We start from the raw sequence: 15,447 nt of genomic DNA, 5'->3' as shown, positions 1-15,447 counted from the left end.
ACTGGAGACTATATGAAACACCCAGAACCTAAAAACTCAGACATAAGCTGCTCTATGAAAATATGATGTTCTATGCACAGCACCTGTCATGTCCTTCCCTTAAATCTTAATTTAGGGTTAAGACTTCTACAAATACAACTGAAGTTTTCTCTCTGTATCTGGGATAAAATGCAGATCTCTTTTATCAAATACGTTGTTTGAGTTGAAAAACAAAAACAAAAACAAAACAGAAGAAAAAGGAAGGGATTCACTAGTAATTGACTAATTTATTCTGAAAGTATCTGTCATTAGTACTGCCAAATTTGCTCCTTTGGGACATATATACAATTATTAGTCTATGGTAGATAATTAATGAATTAATGAAACAGCTTGCAATACATCCCTAATTAAATCAAAGGAACAAAATCTTTTTTTTTTTGTCTTAGTGTCAAAGCTTAACATCTATTTACCATTATTAACACTCTATGTGATAAGAAATGTCTAATGGAGAAAAATAAAATTTCCATAAGCATTTTGAAAAGCTACTCACATACTACTGAGATGGAAAGAGAAAATAATTTATAGTTTACACCAACAGAAACAAAGAAATTTATCATACTTCCCTGTAAATACTTGATGGCCGAACTCACTAACACATTTATTTTCAATTGGATTCATCATTCTGGTATTTAGACCATTTGGAAAAGAAGCTTCTAAATAAATGCTTTGAAATCATGTTTAGGGCTGTGAAGTTTAGTATTTTATTTTTAAGTCTCTATTTCCCTAGAGTCCTATTAATTACCCTTCCTCTCACATAAAAATATAATATGGCCCTAAATGTATATAAGAATTCTAAAGAGTGAGCCAGTAATGTATTTTGTATACCAGTTAGACCTGACATTTTGTATAAAGTAGCAAACCTCACTGAAAGACAAATAAAAGTGAACAGTCTTTTATCTGAAATAATATTATATTGTCATATAAAACAAGAAGCTAACACAGCACTTTGAAGGCCACATTATACGGTTCTCTTGCAGTAACAATTCCATCTAAAAGGCTGAGCTTGTAAAACAGACGGTTTTCTGTCACTGTAGCAATATTACTCTCTGTTCTTCTGTGACAACTTGCTTCATCCCTTACCTCCCCATGAATTCCTAGACTTTACCTACATATATCAGACTATAATATAATAACACAATTAGAACCAGCTTTGCCAAAAATTTGGGAGTAAGGGGAGTAAGATTATCAGAACATGCCAGAAGGATACCTTATGAAAGTCAATATAAAAAACACTAATATAAACACAGCAAGAGTAATATAGTCTCAGATTTTCCAATGATCATCAGTTATAGCAAATGAAAACATAAAAACCAGTAGAGAGTAAAGAAAAACGGTTTACCACATGCCTAGGAACAGCTTTCAGAACATTCTACTGAGAATCGGGAGAAGGACAGGAATTGTTCTGTGAAGAATAGGGCTAGAGATGGGTGAATACGAAGGAAAGTCAATTCAGTTCAATCCTACAACTAATTTTTAGCTGAGCTGAAGAGGATGCAGGTGGCATAAGACATTCCAACCAGCAAAGATAATATCATTTGCAAAGACAGAGAGAGAAAGGGGCATGGTTTGTGTGGTAATTTGACAGAACTTCCATGAGAATGAAGAATAAGACATTTAGAAATGTAGTCTGAGATAAGAGAAAATGTGTTGCCTATTAATGTTATTTACTGGGTGTATATGTTCTGGCCCACAGGTTTTAAAGCATCTCATATTTACCTCTCCCCATTCGTCATTTATTCCAGTGTCCATTGATTTGCCCTATCATGTTGGTAAGTTCATGGTATATAAAAGAATTGACTCCATTCCCAAATCATTTTACTAGCTCTGCCACCCTTTCTCTCCCTCTATCAGTTTGTAACTGATTACACTGTTACATGTACAATTAAGTGAGCTCTGCAATTACGGTCTCAGATTTATGACTTTAAAAGTATTTTTTAATGCAGCTTTAATTTCTAGACTCTTAACCAGTGGGAATATTAGACATTTCTTTAAGAAATAGCATCACTTTACCATGTCATCAAAGGATATGCTATTTTAATAATCAGTTTTAATTAGGCAAGAGTATAAATCAAAGTTCATTTTTGAGATACTCTCAAAAGACACATGGAGATTATATTTTGTTATTTTTTATTAAACTGATTCATGTCACACTGTTAATGAGTATAAATACGAGCAGATTAATCTCCTGTATTCTTCCCAGTTTTAACACAGAACATTGTACTGAGAACGGAATGAATGGCAAATACATCTAGGCCTGTAGATTAATTGTCCTAACTGTTCAACCTATTTCCTCACCGTAGTGGTAAGGAGTACAGATTGCAAATTGCACATATATAGGAAGAATTCTGTCAGTTGTTTCATGGCAACACAGGAGAGCTCAAAATCCGATCAAATCGTGGCTCCACTAGAGCCCTGCAAGGTATTTCTGGGAAGTAGAAGGAAGGGAGAATAAAACTCCTAGGAGCTGCTCTTTTGTTACAGACCATCCTATCATACCTAAGCCAAAACTGAATGCTTAACAAAGAACATTAATAACTTTCTGTTTGCTTTTCAATGAGGATAACTTAATCTCAACAAATAGCATTGTTAATTATCTTTTTTTTCAGCTTTGTATATTATAATAAAGCTATGAGTTGTTAAATTTGGGGCCAAAAAGTTAGGTTTCTATTCAAAGGAATATGTTGAAGAAGTTACTTGTAAATGTAATTTACATCATTCCTTACCAATATTCTCTGTTTCATGTTGTCTTTTTTTTTTTTTAATTCATTTATTTTTTAAGACACAGTGTGAGCAGGGTAGCGATGGAGAGAGAGAGGGAGACACAGAATCACAGAATCTGAAGCAGGCTCTAGGCTTTAAGCAGCACAGAGCCCCATGCAGGGCTCAAACTCATGAGCTGTGAGATCATGACCTGGGCCAAAATCGGACACTTCACCGACTGAGCCACCAGGCACCCACATCTTGTCTTTCTTATCTAAGTGGTACAATCATTCATGATTTTATCTTCTTTATTTAAGTTTACTTATTTTGAGGGAGAAAGTGTATGTGAACAAGTGGGGAAGGAGCAGAGAGAGAGAATCCCAAGAAGGCTCCCCGTAGTTAGCACAGAGCCTGACATACAGCTCAGAATCATGAACTGCGAGATCATGACCTGAGCTGAAGTCGGACGCTTAACAGACTGAGCCACCCAGGCGCCCCATCAGGCTTTCTGGCTTTTATTTTTTTTACTTTTTAAAAAAATTTTTTTAATAGTTTATTTTTGAGACAGAGAGAGACTGAGCATCAGTGGAGGAGGGGCAGAGAGAGAGACACACACACAATCTGAAACAGGCTCCAGGCTCTGAGCTGTCAGCACAGAGCCCCACGCGGGGCTCTAACCCACAAACCCACAAACCATGAGATCGTGACCTGAGTCGAAGTGGGACGCCCAACCGACTGAGCCACCCAGGCACCCCACTTTCTGGTTTTTAAGTCAGAAACCTGTTTGTCCTTTGAGTTTTCTCTCTGGTCTAGTCTCATGTTCCATTAATCTCTAACTCCTGACAATTGATCACTCATTGTCACTAATGGCACTCACTCCTCGACTCAGGGCCACCATTATTTCTTACTTGTAATAGAATAACCTTCCTATCTCCAGTATTGAAGCCACTTTCTAGTTCATTGTTCAAATAGAGCAGCAGGTCAGTCTTTGCTTAATTTGTCTAAGGTCAATTTAATTGTTCCCTCCCTGCCATCAGAAAAATTCTGAACTCTGCATAACGTTATATCAGGACATTCTGATCAGATCTTTAACCACTTCTCCATAGAATTTCTGCTCCTACATTTAGCACTTCCCCTCAAACATGTGCAGGTCAAATCTCGTGCTTATTATCAGTTTACAAACAAGGTTCTTGTCTCTTTGATTGCAGGGGAGAAGTACCCTCTATCTAGCAAGCATTTGCCATACTGTACTCTCTTACTGTGTCCCAATACTCACTGAGGGATCAAAGTATGTCAGTTTCCTATCTGTGTCTTCCTAGCACTTAGCGCAATACCCAGCATCATTTACACTCAATCCAATGTCATTGAAAAAATAAATAAGGGCAAGAATCAATGATGGAATAGCCAGTATTTAGTAATTCAGACTAATTTTAAAGGCCGACTTTTGTTTAAAGTAACAAAACAATAAAATGGAGTATTCTACTTGCTTATAATCATCATAAAAGCATTCCCCTTTAAAAACATAAAGACCTAAGAGTGGGGAAAAAGAGAAAAGAAAATGATGGTAGAGTCTGATGTGATTCTCCAAACGAACTGATAGAATACACAAGTCCCTTGTAAAAGCATTTTGGCACTTAAGAAAGGTAAGTTTTAAAATGAGCACAGGGTAGAGTTTTTATGACTTGTCAGGACTGAAATGGTTTAGCTGTGTTCTGAGAGGACACTCCTATGAACTCTGCACACTACATGTGTGGTTTGCAGGAGGGTTATTGGTCTATCATCTCAAGGAACTTTTTATGCATCTGCATGAAAATCACAAGTAAAGCAAGAAGATGTTGATAAAAAAATGCGTTAACATTCCTTTGCCTTCAAGGAAAAGTCTTGAGATCTAGTCATTAACTGGGCAATCTGCCTTCAGACTTCCTTCTGCCTTAATACGCTAAGGAGAAACATGTCTTCTGAGAACAATGTTTTTAAACACTTTATGCTTTGCTGTTCTGCTGTGAAGTCCTAATTCCTAGGAATCCAGACACTCGTTAACTCTTAAGAATTGTGATTAGCTATCCTGAGTCAAATGAATATAAAATTTAAACAATGACAGAGTTTAATTTTTAACTGATCAAAAGGTTTGGGGGTGTTTTGTTGCCTTTGCTTTTGTTTTTACGTTGTTAAGGTTGCTTTGTTGGGTTTCTAGTTGTTTATGAGGCTACCTATAGAAAAAATACAAAGGTTAGTAATTTTTAAAATGAATATCAATTTGATTTTTCAATAAAAGTTACATTAATATCAATCTTTATTATTTATATTTATTTCTGAGTTTTCTGTAAGAGACTGTTGTTTTTATTTTGAGAAAGGTAGAGTGGGGGAGAAAGGGAAGGCTGGTATTTTCTTGTTTGCCTTCTTCCTTGTCTTTTCAACTTGAAGACTCAAGAAAATATGGTATTTCTTATTTCAGTTTCACTTTTTTTAATTTTTTTTTTAATGTTTTATTTATTTCTAGGAGAAAGAGAGAAAGCGTGAGCAGGGGAGGGTCAGAGAGAGAGGGAGTCACAGACGGAAACAGGCTCCAGGCTCTGAGCTGGCAGTCAGCACAGAGCCCGACGCGGGGCTCGAACCCACGAACTGCGAGATCATGGCCTGAGCGAAAGTCGGACGCTTAACCGACTAAGCCACCCAGGCGCCCCTATTTCAGTTTCACTTTTAATACCTGCCCTAACTGTATGTATTATCTTCTATATCAGGAAAGATTATGCCCCTGTAATATTTACTCATTTTTCTTTATTATTTCTATAGGGAGCACTAGAAGATGACCTTCAGTTACTCTTGGTCTCAATGATAAAACTACGTTTGCACAAGGCAACTTTCAAAATATACTATCTCATAAAGGGTTATGACCTTCATAAAGGGTTATGACCCTTTAAAAAGGGTCTCCTTTTTAAAATCACACAATTTTTAAAATCACACAACGTTTACCTCGGTCTCTATTTATGACATCACATGAAGTTTGCCTTATACCATAACTTTTCTGTCCAAAGCAAAATATAATGAAATTTTCTTATTCATAAATTGATAGAAAAGCATCATTTAAAACCCATTACTACACTGTAACCTGCTATATATGTGGCAAAAAGTAAAAGCTAATACCATAGAAAAATCTTATTAAGCTATTAATGTTGGGGAACATTTAAAATTGGCCAATTTCAAAGGGCACCTGGGTGGCTCAGTTGGTTAAGCATAACTCTTAGTTTCAGCTCAGGTCATGATCTCCTGGTTTGTGGGATCAAGCCCCGCATCAGGATCTGCACTGACAGCATGGAGCCAGCTTGGGGTCCCGCCTCCCTCTCTCTCTCTGACTCTCCCCTGCTCGTGCTCTCTCTCTCAAAATAAATAAACTTTAAAAATAAATAAAATTGGGGCACCTGGGTGGCTCAGTTGGTTAAGCATCCAACTTCAGCTCAGGTCATGAGCTCCCGGTTTGGGAGTTCGAGCCCCGTGTGGGGCTCTGTGCTGATAGCTCAGAGCCTGGAGCCTGCTTCAGATTCTGTATCTACCCCTTTCTCTGCCCCTGCCCTGCTCATGCTTTGTCTCTCTCTGTCTCTCAATAATTAATAAATGAAAAAAAATTAAAAAAAATAAAATCGACCAACTTCTTAGTAAAAATTATCTAGAAAAACTATTCTAACTGATATTATGAGTTTTTTTTCTCTAAACTGAATTGCCAGCAAGTATGTGTATATGTTAATGTTAGTTGCTGAGTTAAACATTTATAACATTTACTGAAAACTTAAACTTCATTTCTGGATTTCTTCTTCACTAGTACTAGAAATTGTGATGAATGTCATGTACATTGGAATAAATTAAACAATATTAATTATATATAATTATTTTAGAATATAAATCAAGGACATAATGAGGAAAAGTCTGCGACTGTTAAAGCACATTCTGAGAAAAATATGTCTGCATCCAATTTAGACAATTTCAGGTTTGAAATGGTAATACAAAACAGCAGAAAAAACTATTCTTAATATTTAGGGGCGTCTGGGTGGCTCAGTCAGTTAAGTGTATGACTTCGGCTCAGGTCTTGTTCTCATAGTTTTTGAGTTCAAACCCCATGTAGGGCTCTGTGCTGACAGCTCAGAGCCTGGAGCCTGCTTCAGTCCTGTCTCCCTCTCTCTGCCCCTTCCCCCCACCCCTCACATTCTCTGTCTTTCTCACAAATAAACATTTTAAAACATTTTTTAAAAAGAATATTTACTACACCTTCCTTGATTTTTTTTAACACACCAGAGTCAATTTTACACACTTCAGTGGAAGCATAGGTACTCCCCCATTACTAATCATCAACACCAAGGAAGAAACGTTCTCCTGAATGGAAAGATTCTAGAACACTGACTGACTAATATAACTGAATAGACAGACCCACCGTGAGTGCCAAGTCACTTGTTCTATGTGGCTGCAGTTGACTGACTAATATAACTGAATAGACAGACCCACCGTGAGTGCCAAGTCACTTGTTCTATGTGGCTGCAGTAATTCAAGAGTTAGATTTAATTCTCACAAGTCTGTTAAGTCTAGGATGAGTTTATGATACGTCTCCCTCGGTCCCTGAACTGAAAACAAAGTATCCCAGCTTACTTTACCAAAGAATCCTATAACAGGGGTAAGAAGATAAGCTCAGCTAATACACTGGTATTTCACATTCCTTTACCAGTAGTTTTTGTAGGACTATCCCCTTGAAGAATTTGCGGGGTAGGAGAAGTGACATTGTTTTAGGAAGAGACTTGATATTCCTGGTTCCACCAGTCAATGCTTTCTAGCCTTTTTCATGTTGTAGCACACAAAGAAAATTATAAATATAATAAAATACAATACAATGTGTGAAATATACATATTGTATTTAATAAATGTATCCATTTGTATATATATCATAAATGGATAAATATTAACATATATTACATATAAATATGTATTTCTTATATAGCATATATATTAAATGAATATATATTGCATATCATATTTATTCTGTTATATTCCCTGAAGGACATAAGAGGCATAAGAGTGCGTGTATGGGGTTTAGTGAGCCAAAAGAACTACATTGCCTAAGGATTACATAAAGATAAAATAAAGTATCTGGGGAAAGAATAGCATTGACTTTTGAGCAAATATTATATAATATTTCTCACTAGACCTTAAAGGGGTGGATGTCATTCACTGCACTTGCCAGCTGCAAAGGCAATGCTATAAAGTATTTCCAACATTCTTATAAGAAAATTAGGTTGCTTCTATAACCATTACTTTTCTGTCAGATTTTATGCTTCAAATGACTATGTACAATTGCCAACCAAGAAGTGTTCATCATACTCTCCTCAAAATCCTGCTTGTGTCCATTGATGAGAATTTTTTTTCAAACAAGCAGATGATCAGAAATGTTAAAACGTGTCTTTTACAACCATCACATTTTACAGTAGTTTAGATTGTCACTAGAAGTGATTGTAAACTTCCAGTGATAATGCAGATAGTTTAAACCCATCCAAAACCTTAAAGTCAAACCTTTTGCCTTAATGAGGAGTCTCTAATGTCCAACAAGCATGCAGTGTTCAACAGCTGCTAGGATGCCACCAAGTCCACTGAATCGGCCACAGTGCGTGGATGCAGACAGTAAATGAATGAGAAGACACATCTGGGGCACCGCCTGGGGCCGAGTCCTCCAGGAGTCCCTGCCCAGCCACCCCCAGCCCCCTTTCCCCGCCGCTGGCCGCACCTTGGGCTGCACTCTGGGCTCCTTGGGCACCTGGACCGCGAACTCCTCGGGCAGCTCCACGGGGCCCTTGTCCACGATGAGGAGTGGCACGCTCCGCCGCTGGCTGCTGAAGGAGATGTCTGGGCGGCAGCGCGCCTCCTGGGCTGCGCTCGGCATGTCGCAGTGGGGCAGCGAGGGCTGGATGTCGCTCACTGTGCTTGCCACCTGCGGGGACCGCAGGGCGCACCATCAGACTCCGTTCAGCTCAGGCAGGCTGCAGAGGAGCCCAGCTAGAGGCTATTCCCAAGGCTGCTCTCTGCTGCAGCCCAAAGTCCCTGGACTCCAGCCACCCCAGGACCCACTCAGATAACCCTGGAGCTGAGGCGACCACATCCCCTGGCCCCTAATGTGATACGGACTGTGCAGTTCTGTCCTAGCTAACCATGCTCTGCAATAAGCCAAACACCTCATCCTAATCCCTAACAGTGACTGGAAAATCAGACACAATTTTCAAGAGAAAGCTACTTGAGAAAATATAAAGTTTATATTTTATAGGTTCACAGCATTCTGCTATAAAATTATAGGCACTAATATCTGTAAGTATAAATAAAAATGTTACTGAACTAAGTATTTACATGCAAAAAGCTTGAAAAGATAATGGGTGCCAAAAGTTTCAAAGAGGTATTTATTTATTCTTTATTAATTTTGTTTTGTCTGTTGTGTTGTTACATTTACATGGATTGTTTTATATATATATGTTTCAGGCCATTTACATTTTGTTGAAAGATACTGTATTAAGATCTGTGATGAACATTAAGGTGAAAAGGAGATACATACATTTTTGCCATTTAAATACACAGTGATTTTACAGACAGATGGTACATATTACATAAATGAATCAATATGGAAGACCAAGACAATAATGAAAAAATAAAATGGTAAACATATGATTTTTTAATAATTCACAAAACAGTCATACACTGTATGCTATGAGGAGCAGAGCTATTTAAGTACAGGATTTTATTTTGCTGGTGAATTGGTACAGGAGATACACATTTTTCTACACTAATTGCAACTAGCGTGGTAAACATGAATAATAATAATAAATGCCCCTACTAACAGAAAGGAAAATACAGGAAAAAGATTTTGTTTTACACAATTATTTTTAATATACATGCATATTTAAAAAACATTTATAAAGCTATATGGCTACCATTCAGCAGTCAGGAGAGAAACTAGGAAATTCAATAATGCAAGAGAATTTTATGATCCTCTTTCTAACACTGTAAGTTTATAAAGTGGAACTATACTTTCTTGACATATAAAACTTGCAAATTAAGAATGAAATACATGGTCGGGCTCTGTGCTGACTGCCAGCTCAGAGCCTGGAGCCTGTTTCAGAGTCTGTGTCTCCCTCTCTCTCTGACCCACCCCTGCTCACGCTGTCTCTCTCTCTCTCCTAGAAATAAAAAAAAAAAAAAGAATGAAATACATGTTCTCTCCCAAATCACAAGAAACCAGATAGCCCTTACAGAAAACAAAAATGATATTAAGAAATTTGTCAAACAATCCATCTATGATGATAAAAAAAAAAGTTTAGAATTAAGTAGTCTCAAATACAACAAAGTTTAGCATTGCCCTTTTATTTACACTCATTATAATAGATGAGTACTAAATTAGCTGGGCAAAAGGTAATCTCAATACTATTTTGATAGATCGTGTAAATGAAAAAGGTATCAAAGAAGGAAACAAGTTTCAAGACCAAAAAAGTTGTGAAAATCAAAATCAAAATCCCTCCTTTAATGGTTAACTCCAATGATGTTTTCTTCTGATCTTTTGACTTCTAAATATCCCTCCCCTCATTGCCCAAAATGTGACTAATTTTTAATTAATTTTTACATGAATACATACAGGCATGTTTCCCCTAAATCTCTATAAACTGTATTATGGAAGGAAATGAACGGAAGGTGATAAACCTACACTTTCCTAAAAGCTTTGGTTATAATAGAGTTGAAAGAGTTCACCCTCAGCCAATTTAACATGCACTTATTTGTTCATTCAACAAAATTTATTAAGTTTGCATTACGTGCCAGGTCTTCTTCTAGATGCTGGAGATACTGGTGAGCAAAACAGACCATGTACCTATTTTAATGAATCATCCATTCTGGTATAGGAGAAAGAGCACAGACAAACAGAAGCAATTTTTTAAGTGCTCTATAAATATAAGCAATCTACAGAAAGTTTAAATAGGAAAATATGTAAAGGCTACTCCGCTTAGGTTTTTATGGACGATTTATCTGTGGGAGTAAAGTTTAAACTGAGATCTCAAATGAGATTGGAATTTGTTAGTCACAACACAATTAGGAGTAAAGAACATTCCAGGCTATTGTAATTCCTCAAGTTGGAACCACCACGGTTTATTCAAGGAACAGCACAATGGTCAATGAATCTATGCACAGTGGGCTGGGAGAATAATAATCTGGAATGAGATCAGAGAGGTAAGCAACACCCAGATTATGAGCTCATACTGAATGAAGTTCCTGGGAAGGAAGAATAAGGCAGGCTAGGGAAAAAGACTTGGGAATAATAACCTCTACTGAACTAGAGATTATTTCAAAACAGGTCAATCTCTAGTGTAAATAGAGAATAACACATGATTTAACATGCATAAAAGGTGGAATCATCATCAGCTGAAAAATATAATATGATCTGTATTAAAGGAAAGAATATACACTTAAACAAGAAATAGGAATATTCTCTAACTCACTAGAGAGCAAAATCTAGGAGTGAGACTGAGGAATACAAAATATTGGAAAGTTTATTTGACTTTGTTAAGTTGAAGGAAATTAGGCTCTACTTTGTTGTATGAAACTGAGTATCTTATATGTCTGTAGCTCTGACTTTCCTTTAACTTCCTTCTATAAAAGGAATCCAGCATCACCAATCACTGCAGCAAAAGTAAAGTGGCGATTATACACTGCCCACATGGACAAAGGCTAACAGAATACAGCCAAATCTGAACTTTTGTTTTAAAAGTATTGTATATGTTATGGTTAAAATATTGTATGACTTCTGGGGAAATATTTATTTGAGTTATAAATATAAATCTAATTTGTCTTTCTGAAGCTATTATAAAAATAAGTCTCTGAGATAAACATCACAGTTTATAAGTCTGGTATTCCATTAGAAGCACAGAATTTGAAGTCTGGAAAGAATCATCCAAATCAAATGCTAGCTAATAACCCTTGGAGCATTCCTGCATTAAAAAAATGCCCAATTTTCATGTGAAGAGGCAGTGATCTGAAGCTCAGTCTGTCCTTGGGACACCCAATTCTATCTGAAGCAGTACGCTCTTCCTCTGTCAAGAAAGGCAATATCTATACCCTGGCATTCTCCAGACACTTGTCTAAATTCTACACAAATGACTGTGCAAAAACATAACTAGCTGTTCCTGGAAGGTACTTGTCTTCAAGTATATTTGAAAAGAAACTTCACATTCTAAATGTCTCTTCTTTTCTCCAGATTAATAAGGGGAAAGATAATTGAGAAGCACACACACACCTCCCTCTCACACTATTCCCCTCCCATCTCCATTTGAGACCACATTTTCAAACTCTGTTGTATGTATGCAAAGATGTCTCAAAGGTAATTCTGGTTTGGTGGCAGGAGGTAATGATGAGGCCAACATACCTTGTTCTTTCTTTCTAACCTTCCTCAGAGAGAAGGAGACACTTCATCTTCTCCTTTAGAACCTGTGTATCTGATTAAGACTTCATATATTTAAATTTTTTAATGTTTATTTATTTTTGAGAGAGAGACAGAGCACAGATGAGGGAGGAACAGAGAAAGAGGGAGACCCAGAATCCAAAGCAGGCTCCAGGCTCTGAGCTGTCAGCACAGAGCCCAATGTGGGGGCTTGAACCCATGAACCCATGATCCAAGCTGAAGTTGGATACTTAACCAACTGAGCCACCCAGATGTCCCAAGACTTCATATTACTAAAACAGACAGATTCACTAATATTTTACAAATTTTAATTGCTTTAATCATAAATATTTAATATTCATAAGAAATACGAGTCATTGCCATATCCAAATTGTCTACATAATCAATTCATACTCAGATTTTTACTATGTAAACACTTTGATTTTGCTTTCCTAGTGGACAGGCATAAAATATGAAGATATTTCACAATGTTCTGAAATGACCAAAATATTTCTTCCATGTTTATGTTAGTCTCCAAATATCAAAAGCCATCACAGCATCAAAGCTCCTCAATTATATTTCAGGGTAAATCTAAGGCCAGAAGTAAAAAAAAGGAAAAATAATGAGCACCTCAGATGTAAAGTATATATGATGGCAGTACCAGAATTTTTGTCTTATCTGGGGAGCTTGAAATTGAAATACATATAAAAATTATATTTTAATGAGATATACTTTCTGAGACCAATATTAACTTATAAATAATAAAACATACTAAATAAAAATTGTTTCTAATCAATTTCAACTGTTTCTGTTTTCTTGTTCTCCTCATATGAATAGTTTTGTAATTTAGTCAATTAATCACCTTCTTTCTCTATACTTCTATTGATCATAATAATGACCATGGGATCTAGACAAAACCATGAACTATAATGCTAAGATATTTCTATGGTGAGGAAATGCTAACAAAACCCCACCAGAGCATATTTATCAGAATTACAAGTGATTTCACTTTCACATACTAAGGACTTTTCTCACAAGTTATTTGTGTTTGGGAGTAATATTTTACCATATTTTTAAAATAATGAGCTGATTATAGGCCTCATAAGAGTTTAAAATGTATTATAATTACAACTACGACCCTAACTCACTGTTCAACTTTACCTTTCACTATTATCTTTAGGTTTACATAAGCACAATATTGTTTTCTTCCTTACATGAAACTTAAGCATTTTACCTGTTTTGCAATATTCTAGCTCATTCTTCCATAAGTTGTTTAGGTTGGTTTATTTCTCATTTAAATCATAGTTCTATGAAGTAAGGCAAATGCTCAGTAGGTTATAAAATGTCTTTGGAAAAAGCCACCATGAGATGTATAAGAGATTTTTGAGTTTCTCTTCTAACAAGTATTTGAAATGTCACTGCATCATTAGATTGATGGCTCTGGATCTATTTTTTCATCTTATTACTGATACTACTACCTGTGACCCACTGGATGGCTATAAGTAGTCACGGAGCTACTCTGTGCAAAAGTGCTCAGCTAACTGCAGAGTGCTATGTAAATGTTAGAATTTATACTGAAATACTTATAGCAAATCGTTGAGTGATAAGGAATGTCTAATCCAAATTCAGTGCAACATACATAATAGGGGGAGAGGGAGAGGGAAAGAAGGAGGGGTAAGAAAGTTGGGGAAGGGAGGGATCAGAGAGGAAGAGAGAGAAAGAGAGAGAGGGAGAGACAGACAAGCCGACTATTGCTTTCATTTCTTTCCTTGTCGGTAAAGGCATTTTTCCAATTCTGCTTCCTTATGCATACTGAAAGACTCTACCTTTCCCTCAGTACCTTCATTTTGGCCATATAAGAAGATTACTTCTTTCTTGATTTCTCCCTAAGGCATATGTGACAGCCGCATAATTTCTTTATAGGCTGGGTTGTAATCTCTAACAATAGTCATAAAAGTTTCAATTCAAGCACCTGACAAGGAAGCCACCAGGTAGAAATTACAACATGGAAGTTCTAACACAGAGAAAAATCTTCCAGTTCTGGGTCTCGTAAGAAAATGGTTCTCTAGTGATAAATTACCCACCTGTGCATGATGAAGCAACTTTCATAGTATACCTGGATATTACTCAATTTAACTCAATAGACTTCTCTAGACCAAAATGCTTCACAAAGCATTGGTATGCTCTACGTGGGTAAGCAATTTCCCTCCAAACTGGGGTCCTTACTATTTTTCTCTACAACATAGCTTGTTACAGTAAAATAAAACATCTTCTGGCTAAACTGTCACCAGCACTGACAATCAATCATGATATAAAAGCTGGACGATATTCTGAGAATAGTGGAAAAGTCAAATGCTTGGTTATGAAAAAGGCTAAAAACAGAGGGAAAAATAGTGGTTTGTTTATTAGAACAGCCGCCTAGATTGTGTAATAATGTAATACTGTAATTGCAAATACCTCAAATATTTGTTGAAATGAGTAAGCATAAAGTTTCCGCTAATATGAATCTATTTAAAAAATTCAGCTTCTGACAGGAAGACGTTATTTTCATTCAAATTGAATGAAGTGCATATTATATATCTTATTCATCAGAGGAGTGAGAGCCAATACATTTTCTTTCCTGACTAAAAATATCTGCTTTTTTGTAAACATAATGCAAATGGATTTAAATTCATGGCAACAAAAATAAAACTCTAGAATTTATAATTTGGAAAATACTGATTTTCTTTTAATTTCCTTGTGTCTACTTCCCTGTTAACGTATACTAAAATTTTATTGGTATGGTAGCAATTTTTTCAGAATGTTGTAAAATAAATAATTTCCTTAAAAACCTTTATAATGATAGTAATGAGGCACTTTCCCTGAATCACAATGCCAATTATACTTGATGTGTGGGAAAAACCAGTGAAAACCACATCTATTTTGACAGAACTCTATCTTGTTAGTGAGTTCTGTCTCTTACGTTAATCATAACTGGTATCTCTGAAGATGCTTGATAGGAATGAAAAAGTTATATCTATTTTTTTTTTTTCTGGTGGTAAGAGGTTTTGACCCCCACCACCCCTTCTCAACACACACACAAAATGAGTATCTAAATTCTGGTTAACAAGAAAGCAGATACAGTAACAGGCTGACATGTTAAAATGATCTATTATATTATGCTGGTTGTGTATACATAGAGTATGATCATTATTGGACAACTACTCTTAAAAATTGACACAGTGGTTTTTATCTCAGTGCAGAGGCATGACATCCAATCTTTG

General features: G+C 36.3%; 1 protein-coding gene across 1 annotated transcript in view; it reads right to left on the bottom strand.

Moving 5' to 3' along the window:
• ADGRL3 (adhesion G protein-coupled receptor L3) overlaps positions 1 to 15,447 on the bottom strand; it is a 517,257-nt gene that overhangs the window by 489,790 nt on the left and 12,020 nt on the right. Inside the window, exon 2 of the mRNA XM_077746215.1 lies at positions 8,501 to 8,704. Coding sequence (XP_077602341.1) covers positions 8,501 to 8,704 — 204 coding nt within the window. The remainder of the gene's footprint in view (positions 1 to 8,500; positions 8,705 to 15,447) is intronic.

This window comes from Crocuta crocuta, unplaced genomic scaffold (genome assembly GCF_008692635.1).
Source record: "Crocuta crocuta isolate KB4526 unplaced genomic scaffold, BGI_CrCroc_1.0 scaffold566, whole genome shotgun sequence".
In the NCBI taxonomy this organism is placed as follows: domain Eukaryota; kingdom Metazoa; phylum Chordata; class Mammalia; order Carnivora; family Hyaenidae; genus Crocuta; species Crocuta crocuta.
The sequence above is the reverse complement of the archived record's forward strand: the minus strand, read 5'-3'. Positions and strand labels throughout refer to the sequence as shown.